This window comes from Pagrus pagrus (assembly GCF_965226575.1).
Source record: "Pagrus pagrus genome assembly, chromosome: 13".
NCBI lineage: Eukaryota > Metazoa > Chordata > Actinopteri > Spariformes > Sparidae > Pagrus > Pagrus pagrus.
This window is the reverse complement of record NC_140197.1, coordinates 9,636,158-9,649,334: the sequence shown is the minus strand read 5'-3', so window position 1 is coordinate 9,649,334 and position 13,177 is coordinate 9,636,158. Positions and strand designations below refer to the sequence as shown.

Here is a 13,177-nt window from a genome sequence, read left to right as displayed (position 1 = left end):
TGGCACTGCTGCAGAGACACACAAAGGGGGCGTTTGTCCTCGCAGCAGGAGATTGGACCTTAATGAGAGCTGCGGGTGTAATGGCCCAGTGCGGCGATTGCGCTAAGGGGCTAATGGGCAACGTCAGCTATCAAAGGGAGGTATGATAAAGGCCCCCAGGGGCCAGCGGGAGATAAAGAGGCCCCCCGCCCTCAGCACTTCATTTACATGGAAATCAGGCGTGCTCGATATGGACTCGTCAAATTCATTTACTTTGGGATTTCCTCTTTTCTTATTTCTCCCGCCAGCCGAGAAAGCAGCTCCGGCATTCCACCAGAAATGCTTTCTCTACATACATGAATTCGATCCTCATCCCACGTCCCAAACGCTCTTTTTTTTTTTTTTTTTTTTTTGAGAGGGAGGAGAGGGGCGTTTTTTTCTTCCTCAATCATTACCCAGGCAACCTCATTCACACGGAGTATAATGGGAAAGAAAGGGGAAGACTGGACAGAGGGCTGGAAGAAATAATGAAGTTTGTCCATATTCAGGCAAGCTGAAAGGTCCCCCCTCTCTCTCAACTGCCCCCTCCTTTCTCTCCAGACTGCCCAGCCCCGCTTTCCCACCCCCCCACCCCCCAGAAAAAGAGCACAAGGCTTATTGCTCTGGGAGAGGCGGAGAGGGAGGGGGGCAACACTCGGAGATGATCTGGTTCCAATTTGTGTCAGTCAGTGGAAAGCGTAGGGAACAAATGATTTCAATTTTCAGTTTGGCCTCTTGTCCCACCAACACCCCTCATTACAAAGGTACCTGGCGCAGTGACAGCACGACAGCAGTGGCCGTCGATAAAGCCCTTTGGCGAGCTAACCCAGGTGCACACACACTGGTGTAAAGGATATATCGCAAGGACATTAATCATAAGGCTTCCTGGGGACCACAGAACATTAAGTCTCAGTTCTCATGTGGTTTAGATGCCGCTCAGGGTCCCCGCTAATTTTTGGTAGGTCACTAGCTAATTTTCCCCCGTGACCTTCTTTTGTGCCGGGCTGACCTCCGTCGCCCTCGGAGCGCAGACAATGCATGCCAGGACACTGACGAGGGAGCAGGCTGGAGTGGAAAAGTTGGGAGGAGTATAGTAGGAGTGTGTTGACGGACACAGGAGGATCTGTGTATGCCATAATCCATTTCACAGTGGCACTTTGAAGGCATGTCGGCGACTGTGGGGGCACAAATAGTGTGACACAAGGGACCACATTTAAAGACTGATGATTTAATAGCAGCCATCTAACTTTGACTCTGTCTTTCCCTCCCTTTACCTCTCTTTCCTAGATTGCGAATCTCACTGTAAAGCTTCCAAGGGAAAGATGAAGATCACCATGAAGAAGTACTGTAAAAAAGACTACGGTGAGTGAGTCCAATGTGCAGGAATGTGTGCCGCCAGACGTCAGCCAGCAGTCAAGAGGTCAGACGTCTCAATTAATCAGAGCCCAAGCAGAGCCAATCCACACCCTGGTTTCTGTAATGGCTTGCTTAAACAGCCGGAGGCAGTGTCCTCGAATTCAGATCAATCTGAAAACATTTATTTTTTGTCTTTTGTGGGCTTCCACACACATCGGGCAGACAATTCCCATCCCTCAAAACGGAGGTTTTCAAAAATGTTCCCCAGAGTGGATCATTTTCTATGTCTGGACGGCAAAAACGGAGCCTTTCAAGACATTTGACCGTCAGCCAGTGCTCTGTCGCTTGTAACTGCTCATTCTGTATGCTGACACAGCTGATGTGATCACACAGAACAGGTGTTTTCATTGACAACTCTATGATTTGCTGTCATCGAGTAACAGCAAGAGTATAACATTGAGTCAATTGAGGGGCTTTGTGCAGATGCAGCAGGTATCATTTAGCCTTGATCAAATTACTATTGAATGCCTGAACAGCCATACAGCAGCAGAAATATACTCCAGAGACAGGCCGGGCTATACACCTGTATTATGTGACCATTTATCTATTGTGAAACACAGATCATAGAGAAGGATGGAAGCAACAGAATGGAGCCAAGCCCCGCTGTGATCAAACAGGATCCTAACTTATCTGTCAAAGTGATCTATAGATTTATAGTGTGGTCACATGCTCCTCAGATGGTCCCATGTCCAGAGCTGAAGAAACAAAGACGATGTGCTCTTAAACAAAGTGATCTCGTTCCAGATGTGTTGCTGCACCAGTAGATTCACTAAAACTACTAATATATCGCTTCACCTGATATATAACTTTTCTAACTAATCTAGGTCACTTTACGTGGGACAGTAAATAACAGTTACAACCTAGTACCATGTCTCAAATTACATGTGAGCGAAGAAGCTGACATGCAATACGTCAACCACACATTTACTTTCGTCCGCCATGTTCCTGTGTTCATGATGTCAAAGCCGGCACGTCCTGTACCAAAATGTCCGGCGACTTTCCAAGGTGATTTTCCAACTTGAGGGGGCGTTCATTTGAATTTTCCCAGCCGGCAACTCATTTTTCTCATTATCCCGACACCACATGAATGTACTATTAGCCACAGTCCTTACCAGATGTTCATGGTAAGGAGTGGGGTTGTTTGCTAACTGGAGCGAAGGAAAGAAAGAGTTTCCCAGTACAGCACTGTACTGTTTTGTAATTTTGTGAAAAAATACCTAAAAAGTGTGATAAAGTGTGGATAGAACGTGGTTTGACAAGCAAACAGTGGTCAGGCATGTCTCAAAGGAACAGTTTGACCATTTGGAAAATACACTTATTTGCTTTCTTGTCAAGAGTTAGATGAGAAGGTAGATACTACTCTCATAACTGCCAGGTAGACATGTAGCTGGTGTTGGTAGCCACTTAACTTAGCTTAGCATAAAGACTGGAAACAGTTAGCCTGACTCTGACACGGTAACATCCTGGCTGAGAAATATAACAACATATAACGCGTTAGCTAGTGAGCTTGAGAGGGGCTGAAAGGTTGGTTTTGTTACCTTTGGACAGAGCCAGGCTAGCTGTCTCCCCTTGTTTCCAGGCTTTATGCTATGCTAAGCTAATCAACTGCTGGCTCCAGCTACATATTTACCGTACAGAGGTGAGAGTGGCATCGATTTTGCTATCCAACACTCAGCAAGAGAACAAAAACACACATTTCTCAAAGTATTCCTTTAACGTACTGAGCAGCCTACACCGGAGCAACAACAGTTTGTTCCTGGCAGCTCACACAAATGAAATATGAACAAGCTGAATATTTCTTTAAGGTCTTTTTCCAAATTAACTTCACTAACTAACCGTAGAATGTGTAATTGCTATCCTCCAGTGAAAGCCTCTGCACCCCCCTGGGTCGTGTCAGCTTCTCCCGCCCCGCAGCACCTCCTCTCTGGCCAGTCATAAAAGAGTCAAAGTGTGGATGTCTGAACTATGGTAAACACATGGTAGACTTGCACCCCTGTGGACACTGTAGAGGAGGAACAGACTGCAGGAGTAACGGTGGATAAGCTTTGTCCAGCACAGTCAGCTTGAGGCATTTGGCAAAAACCTTTAGCCGTTTTAGAGCAAATCCCAAACTGATAAGAGAAGCCAAAACACACAGCAAACACATTATGTTGTCACTGAATCCACAGAACAAGTGCTGCAGCTGAAACACATCTAACAGAGCCGCGGCAGGCAAATAAATATCATGTTACAGGTTCTGAAACTAAATTATTGGAACCACCAACAACTTAGCACAAGAAGGAAATCTGATGTTTTATGATTGATGATACCGATCCATTATCCCTCAAACACAAACCACAACACTAGAGGAGCATCATACCTGTAATTCCAACCCAGGAGGATGCAGGGCTGCAACAGAGGCAGCAGCCGATTATTTTTTTCATCGCACTGTCCCACTGTGTAGCTCTACTTTCACTCACATATCAAATGATCCGATCCGTTCTTTGGATTTTCTGCACCATTAATCATCTCAATATAATGCTTTATGTGTTATTGGTGGATCCACATCTGTAAACCACAGAGGCAAAAGAAAAACCCTTTGAGGCAGATCCAACGTGACACAGGATATACTCTCCTCTCAGCCAGGTTTTTGGAAGTATTGTATCCCCTCAGCACACAGCAAGGTTCAATCCCATCTCCAATTTTCATCCCTGCTCCTCGTCTTCGAGTGCTCCCTTGCCCCTCATTATAGAGTTACAGGCAGTAGAGGTTGAAATCTCCCTCTATGAAATGGGACAACTCTTCAAGACCTTCATATGTCATCAGTAGTCTTCGACGGCAATTATGCAAACAGACGCGACTGGAAAAAATCCATTATGCCTGCTTCTTACATTACTGTGGCAATCTTGGTATGATGTCAATGCCATTTGCCATTTTTCTGATTGAGATAGAAGACCACAGATGCTTGTAATTCATTTATAACTTCACGCTATGATATCAAGTGATCAAATATAAAGGAACACGACTTCATTACCTGGTCACTAGCAGTGCTTTGTAGGCTAACACAGTAGTTTGTGGTATTATCCTGCCATCTGCATTGATATTAGAGTAGCGGTACAAAGTGCAGCAACTTCACTGCTTTAGCTAAATTTCAGGCATCAAAGCTAAAATGTTCATGTCATGTTAAAATGCAGGACTGTCATGCAAAAAACAATGTAACGTTAGCTAGCTAGCTAGTAAGGCGAATGTTTTTTTGCTTGTTATAAAGACAAAGAATATAATGAAGCATTCACTAGCTGTCAGAATTATGCGAAAAACGTATTTCTGATGTGAACGCCATCTCAAGCCGGAACAACAACTCAGAAAGTCGCCGAGTTGACGTCCTATGATGCTGAAACATGGCGGACGGATGTAAACACTGGGTCGATGGTAACTTTTACCAAAGTTATATTTTGTATAGACATTGTATCATTTATTAGAAACAGCTGTCAATATATTGTTTGTATGCTCTGAGCAATAACATGCTTCTTCTTTTTGGCGTCCAAATTGCTCCCACGCACATGAACACACAAAGTTGGAAAACGACTAAATGCAACTAAATGCAGCATAATACCAAAAACAATAGAGAGCTCTCATAAGCCTTGGTTTGCCTACGATTGGAGGGCAATGTAGCCTTAACACTTCACCCTACCCCTCTAACCCTACAAGAATCGGGACACTCTAACCCTAGGAGTGAAAGTGTAAAACAGAGGGCTAGGGTTAAGTGATAGAGGCAAGGAGTGTATTGGGGTTGGGCCTAAAAGTGTTCTTTCATGTTTTATTAATTTGTGCATTTATAAGTTATCATTAACTGCCATCACTATTAGCTCTGCTGGAACCCTGTCAGCTCCCTGAGTGTTAATTTCATTCAGAGATGACGAACTTGTCTCCCATTCAAAATCATCATCGGTGAAACTTCATCAGTCTGTCAGAAAAACATATACTTCATATACTTTAAACAGCCTCCAACTGAAAATTGGCCAAACGTATTTTATTCCCTCTTACAGCTGAGTAGACAGTAATTCAGGCCATTTGTTGCATTCTGCTGGGAAGCCAAACGCAGCCATTATTCATATTTCCAGTGACTTAAATCTTAATCGTCAGAGCTGAGACAGGCCCTGCATCTATAAATCAGTCTGTCTGATTCAAGCAAAGCGGGCGTTTCCTGTCGGTTTCCTCTGAAGTTCCTCTAAAAAAAAAGTCTGGAAGCAGATGATTCTGCCTGAACCGCGCTGAGGCAGTATGGCACACATCATTGCTTAGCATGCATTCCCCCTGCCTCTGTGTAATTCATTTCTCAGGCCTGTCGCCTCGCTTTTGTGGGGCTTCAGAGTCTCTCCTCTGTTCTTCAGGGGGCCACAACCCCCATGTGTGAGTGGTGATGCAGGCCCCCGGGGGTCACGGGAAGGGGCCCTCTGTTTAAACACAGTTGTGCGCTCTGCCGGCGCCGAGCATTCCTCGCGGCACAAACAGGTGGTAAATTAGGCAGACGGTGACGGATTGCCACCCGGAGAGAAAGAAATATGTTTTGTTTATTCAATTTTTGTTTTTCATCACTGCCGTAGCTAAGGAGACGGAGAACACAAAGGGATTATATTCTCGCCTGACACCCGCCTCTGCACACACGCACCCTCCCTCTCCCTGCCACCAGGAGGACAATGAATCAAAGGGCCGCGTGTTTACAGACGCTCCGGGATAGTGCTCAAAGACAGGGCCCCCCAGCCTCCATGGCCACCCCTCTGCGTTCACCCAAGGGTAACAGGTCCCTGATCATTCACTCAGCTGATAACCAGAGGGGACAGGGGCCTCAGTGCGGTAATTAAGCGAGCTCTAATTTCATTAGCCCTTGCTTGTTGGTGGCATGCAGTGTCAAGCTGCAGCACACTGCCCAAAGAAGATAAACCCAGTGGGAAGTCTGGCTGTGAGGGAGGCTGTATTGGCAGCCATTGTGCAGGAGCGGGATCATCTCACACTTATCTCTTCTCTCTCACTGTCTGACGACTCAAACAGTGTCAGCACGCACTATTTTGTAATAGATTGTTTGACCCCGCGCTCTCAGTGTCTCTCTGGTGGCTACTTAGCTCAAACCAAGAGGCAGAGGGTGTGTGCGTGCGTGGATCTGTGTGTGTTTAAATACACGGCGCAGACTGAGAACATACTTGAAGAAGAAAGGAAAAGAGGTAGACCGAGCCAGGATGCTGTAACTGAGTCTCCTCCTCGGCCTGGAGAGGAGAGCGCTATCTCCGCTGGATTCTCACGCTGTGAAGTTGGATGGGGCTCTGGGAGCAGAACCCGGATAGCTCATGAGGTCGGAAACACATCCCGATTCTCCTGGAACTTTTTCTGTGGCTGGGAAGACAAATAGTGGCCCCTCCTCCCCCTCCTCTCACGCACCCTTTATGTGTCTGGATGAAGGAGAGGGCTGCAATGAATGGCAGGGCTGTGAGAGCTCGCTCTACTCAGCCCAACAAACCTTCTTTCTTCTGAAATTGTGTGCAATTTGCTCACACCATGCATTGACACACATACTCAAACACCCCGCTCCTCCGGTTCTCCTCATTCTTGGCAGCAGCAGGGGTTGACCGACGAACACCTAAAGTGATCATGTTAAGCCAGAAAGGCAAAGAAAGATTGACTTACCACGAAATACATTTCAGAGTTTATCATCACAAAGGTTGGTTGAAGCATTAAAGGCCGAAGATAAATATAAGATTCCTCACATGCGTATCCAACCGACTGTCTTTCCCATCGTCTGATCCAATCTTCTCCAGATTCGATTAGATCTCACAATTGTTAGCGAACCCCCCCCCACACACACACACACACCACACACTTAAACGTTAATAGCACATTCCTAGTTAAACCCATGGGGTAAAGCACTTCACTTCAAGCACAGATTAGCTCTATCGCTGTTGAGCTGTTTGCCTCTTGTAGCAATCAGTGTGATGACGTAATAGCTGCTTCATCCGACAGAGAATCCGTGCAGGGGAGTTTCTTTACTCATTTCCTGGTATGAAAATTAAAGTGGTTTTCCAATAGTTACCAGGTTTAGCTTGATTTAGCCAGAGGTTGTTAATGTTCAGATGTTCCGAGTCCAGTTTAACACCTGATAGACCAATTGGAAATGATTTTGTTGAGAATTAAGTCCTATATTGTTAACAGATGTGCCATTTTTCTATAAAAATTCTCTTTTGGACATATGTTACCCAATATCACCTCTACTGTGAGCCTGGCCACCCTTAGGATAAGTGTTTCTCTGCCCCTCACTGTGAAGTGTGCTTTCAGATGTTCTCCATCAGGAAGCGTTGTCTTCACACAGGGAGTGCTATGGCAACTGTTGCTGTAATAGGGAGAATGCTCAGGAGCACAACAAGGAGAGGGCAAAGGTCAGAGATGAAGGGAGGGACCAGTGACACGCAACAAAGTCAGAAATTTCTGGGTCATGTTTATACAGCAGGTTTTATTGGAGCTTTTATACAAAGTTGTATAAAAGTGTTGGCATCTGTCTGCTGCCTTACACAGATGCCAACACTTTAAAGGAGGAGGTGTTTCAGTTTATGTCTGATGGACTCCGCAGCCCTGTCAGATGATTGCAAGTACCCCTTCATTGCCATTGCAGCTGATCCAAACTTGGTCTTTTAAACTCGTTTTAAAATGAATGTTATTTAACAGTTTTAATTATAAGTTGATATAATTACACATATTTTTTGCACCCATTTTTCTGTCAGTTTTTTGGTCAGTTAGATTTAGCTAAATATTGAAACCATTTATGCATTACTTTTAGCTAACTACCATCGGCCCTTTAGCGAAGCTACTTTTAGCTAGGCTAACTACGCTATTTCAAATCTTTATTCTTTAATTATTTTTTTTACTAAACCTCTATATCAATTACTAGCTATAGTAATAGCTATATAATAGCTAACTATCTTATACAGAAGGGCTACTTGTTGCTAACTGCTTCAACTGTTTGTCTATTACTATTAACTAAATATTTCGGCTTTATCTTCCACTTTTAGCTAACTATTCCAACTATGCTATTAATCCATTAGGCTACTTTTAGCTAAATATTTAAACTATTAATGCATGTAATTATAGCTGACTGCGTTCATCCCTTAGGCTAGCCTTCTTTTAGCGAGGTTAACTAGGCTATTGATTCTTAACTTTAAGTTAACTAGGCCTCCATTACTTTTAGCTAACTATTTTATGCAGTAGGGCGACTTGTTGCTGATTTCTTGAAATGCTTTTCTATTACTGAGCAAAATATTTCAACTAGGCTATTTATTATTTTATATTTCAGCTAACTGCCTATTATTCATTACTTTTAGTTATTTCAGCAGTTTCCACATTAGCCTTCTCTTACCTAAATAGGTTTGTTAGCACTCTCAATTGTATTGTGGTGCTCAAATGTGACATCTGATTTAAAATGTGGATATATTAACTGAGGTGAACATACTGTAGTATACCCAGGGGAACAAGGGGAATAGGTATCCCTCCTTTGGACACTTACGAATGACTTTTTCATGCAGGTGATCTAACCCCAGCTTTTCCCTTCTCCTCCACCAGCTGTCCAAGTCCACGTTCTAAAAGGAGACAAAGCAGGCGAGTGGTGGAAGTTCACCGTCAACATCATCTCTGTCTACAAGCAAGGTGAGCACCGCATCCGCCGCGGGGACCAGCTGCTGTGGGTGCGCGCCAAGGACGTGGCCTGCAAATGCCCAAAGATCAAGCCCGGGAGGAAGTACCTGCTCCTGGGCACAGACGACGATTCCCCCGGGCAGAGCGGCGTGGTGGCGGACAAGGGAAGCCTGCTCATCCCTTGGAAGGACCTGTGGGGCCGCCGGCTGAGGAAGTTCCAACAGCGTGACAAGAGGGGAAAGTGCTAAAAGTCGCTGGAGAGGAGAGAGAGATTGAGGGAGAGGTGGAGGCAAAAGAACGTCTCCACTGGGAGGAACGCAAGGAAGAGGAGAGGATGAAAGAAAAAGAAAAAAATAAACTGGAAGAGTGTAAGATAGAACGACACAGGTGAAAAGTAGGAGAGATGGGGGAATGACTGAGTGCTGCTGCTCTGAGTTGGAGCGAAGAGTTTAGTGTTTTTTAGGAACTTTTGTGAAGGAGCTCATTCTACAGTTGTTCTGTCTCTGTTTGTCTTTCAAGGTTTGTTTTGTTGTGTAATTGCAGAGTTTGCACCTAATGTTACAGATATGTCACATCCTGACTATTTTACCCATGATGCCCTTGTTGTTTTTTTGTTTTTTTACAGGCCCTCGTTCAGTTGTTTTACAGAGCAGTGTGTCTACTGTATCACCCTTTTGTCTTTTAAGAGGATCTCTTTCCACTGTGCCGTGTGAAGCATTATCCTGTTAAATGAAGAGACACTGCCACTCATGTACGCGTGATACGTCGCTTATGTAACCTGCCAAACTTTAGATAAACTTTTCAACAGCTGAAAGTGAAAAATTGTGAAATTACTCATAACTGTGGAAACATAATAGGTGCCATTTTGCTGAGAGCCCCCTTGCTCATATGTGAGTGTTACCTCAGTGAAACAACTCGTGTTGTGGGAACAAAATGCCATAATGATCCTCTGCTCGTTCTGTTCAACGATCATGTTTCACATCACAAGCAAGTCTGTGCTCAGCGCTTACTGATATATCAACAGTGTGCTGTGGTTGTGACCTCTGCAATGTAAAGTAACCATACGTGCATACATAGACATTATGTTTTAGTCGGTGATGCAGTAGCATCAGCTAGATGTAGAGTAGACATGTCAACCATGCACTTATTTTTACTAGTTAGAACATATGAGATATGTTCACATTTTTAGAGTGGCATCCAAAAAGGACTAAATGTAAGTTCCCGAACATTTCCGAGGGAGAACACAGATGAAGAGAACCCTCTCACTTCTTTAAAAAAAAAAGGAGAATATCGACCTATCAAGCAAGCCTCATACCACTGACATAATGCATGCTCATTATTTACTGTAGCTGATTGATAGCTAACAATGATTGTGAATTATGTACACATTTAATTTGTATACAGTATTCAATGTTGTGGGAAAATAACCTGTGGAGTGATAAAATATCACAGATGTTTATTGTACAGTGCATTCAGCACGCCGTGTCAAATGTTCGTCACCTCAGAGCGACTCTTTGAGGACTGGATCACGTTATCAAGACTTGGTACTCGACAAAAAGGCATGACCGATTGTCTACGTGTTATATAGCTGTATAGTATTACTTTTTTTTTATTTTTATTTTTTCTTAAACATTAACTAGATCTATCTCCATGTGAACTTAACCAGAGTTTTAAATACTAGAGGCTTAATAAATGGAAAGACAAATACATCAGTGTCAGAGAGATGTCTCATGTTTACGTGAGCACCCGCCGGAGGATCACACAGTTTACACATGCACAAAACCACACACAGCACATATACACAGATGCAGGACCACACCCTGACACACACATGTGCACACATGTAAACACACATAAATACGAGGGTACACCTCAGTACTCTGTGCATCATACTGTATGTCTTTGAAAACTACAACGCACTTATAAAGTCTCTGCCAAAACATCTGTACCGACACACAGAGGTACTCCCCACCAGACTCTCCATAAATATTATTCCTGAATAATTATCTCTGCTCATGTTTATACATTGGCTTGTAAATGTTGTTTAGCAGCGTCCATTGCAAATGGTTGTGTAATGTCTTGTAATACTAATATATTATGTTTATCACAAATGAATATATTTAATGACACATGAAATAATGTGGCTTTTGTGGTTTTTATTTTTTTGATCTTTTATTTTTTACTTTTTGCATTGAACTGTAGACGGCTGTAAAGTATTGATAAGTGTTTGGCTATTGAACAGCCTGATAGAACTGAAAATTAATTCATCTGAAATAAAGCTGTGTGGAAAAAAAAAAAAACCTGAAGACGATCCCAGCTGAAGTGACATTTTTAGTACATTATTTTCACAACAATGCACCACACAACACACATGTAAAACACTGTTGTTGCAATTCATATAACAATGCGCTCTAACACAATTTTGTAATTGTTAAAAAATGTGGAATATAAAACATCATGAGCCAACAGCATTCGTAATTAGTGGCCCTACAACTAACTTATAATTACTAAATATAAAAGGCCCGCAAACATTTACTTGGTCAACACTTTAAAATAGAGATTCATTATTTATTATATCCAGGGAATTAATAAAATATGAGCTAGAAGATGAGGCAAGGGAATAAGGGGGTAACATATTTGTGTTTAAGTGGACTAGAGGGGCTAATTAAACCTTATTCTTCTTTTTTGAATTACAGAGTACCTATTTAATAGGCCTAATTACAGGGTGCAGGGATAATATTACTGGATGCCAAGGAAAATAAGGGGAACATGTTAATATTGTTGATATTGCAATGAAATTCATGATAGTATCATTTATTTTAAAACGATGAAAATGTATATGAATGTTGTTGCTGAGGAACAAGACTAACATGGGTGTGCCTTTAAAGTGATAAAGCCATAAAAAATACATTTATTTTAGAACGATGATAAAATACAGTAATGTAGTTTCCAAGGTTCAAAGCTTTATTTGGCATTGTACAACAAAGTGTTGCATTACAAAATAAAAGTCTGTAACATCTTCACGCTACGGAAACATGGAACATATGTGCAGCTATCGTATGCATCTTGTATGTACACACCCGGGAAATAATCCTGTGGTGCGTTGGGGTTCAACTTAAAATCCATCAAACAATCAACACCGAGGTCAGAGAGGAACTAAGACAAGCTTTTATGTCCTTACATATCATCAGATCTACAACAATTAAGGAGCCAAATACATACTTTCACTTACAAACTAACTTCACTCAGGTCAACTCGACAACTTCATTATGCATTTGTTTGCATCAGGAACTACAGCCAAGGTGATGGGTGTTAATAACCACCCAATGATCCAATGCAAGTCCGCTGTATGTGGGCAGTAAAATGTTGTTTTTTTCCACTGTAATTGCAGTGTGATAACAGGATACGTTAAAGTATAGAATAATACTAAGTGATGTAATGAAGTACAGTAGCTATTGTAAAAGGACATAGTCTCAGCCTGCTGGTCCCCAGTCTGCACTGTGCAGTTATTTGTTATTTACCGCAGGGATGCCCAAACTTTTTCCCAATCAGGGCAAAAACTAGATATTCAACAGTGGAATGCAAAATGTTACAGTACAGAAGCCCCAAGAGGCAAGTGAGAAAATAAAATCTAGTGATTGATTTTCTAAGTCTGATCTCAACTGCTTTCTCTCCTGTATACGTGACCAGAAGAGGTGAAAAACGTGGAAAATCCAGGGCAATCTTTCTGATTTCCTGAATTTCTTTCATTCGTCTCTCAGGGCTTCTGTAGTACTGAATCTTAAATTCCCTTAATTGACTGACTTCCTGCTCAAAGTGTCACTCTGCCTGCTATGCTCGTCAAGTCATGAATAAACAAATCCAAAGGGATTGAAAATATCTAAAGAGCACAAAAAATAAAACAGCATAAACAACAAGTCATATCATATTTTATTTCTTTATTTATTGTTGCTAGAAACTTCTGGCGGGCCAAATCAAACCATGTGGCGGGCCAACTTTGGTCCGCAGGCTCCACTTTACTGATTTACTGGTTAATTAAAAAATAACTTGGTCTCCAATATGCAATGTATTGCCTCTACTGCTACCTGTG

At 42.6% G+C, this 13,177-nt stretch overlaps 1 protein-coding gene across 1 annotated transcript in view; it reads left to right on the top strand.

Moving 5' to 3' along the window:
* ntn1b (netrin 1b) overlaps positions 1 to 11,398 on the top strand; it is a 48,055-nt gene extending 36,657 nt beyond the window's left edge. Inside the window, exons 6-7 of the mRNA XM_084370708.1 lie at positions 1,306 to 1,380; positions 9,016 to 11,398. Coding sequence (XP_084226834.1) covers positions 1,306 to 1,380; positions 9,016 to 9,335 — 395 coding nt within the window. The 3' untranslated portion in view covers positions 9,336 to 11,398. The remainder of the gene's footprint in view (positions 1 to 1,305; positions 1,381 to 9,015) is intronic.
* Positions 11,399 to 13,177: the final 1,779 nt, after the last annotated feature.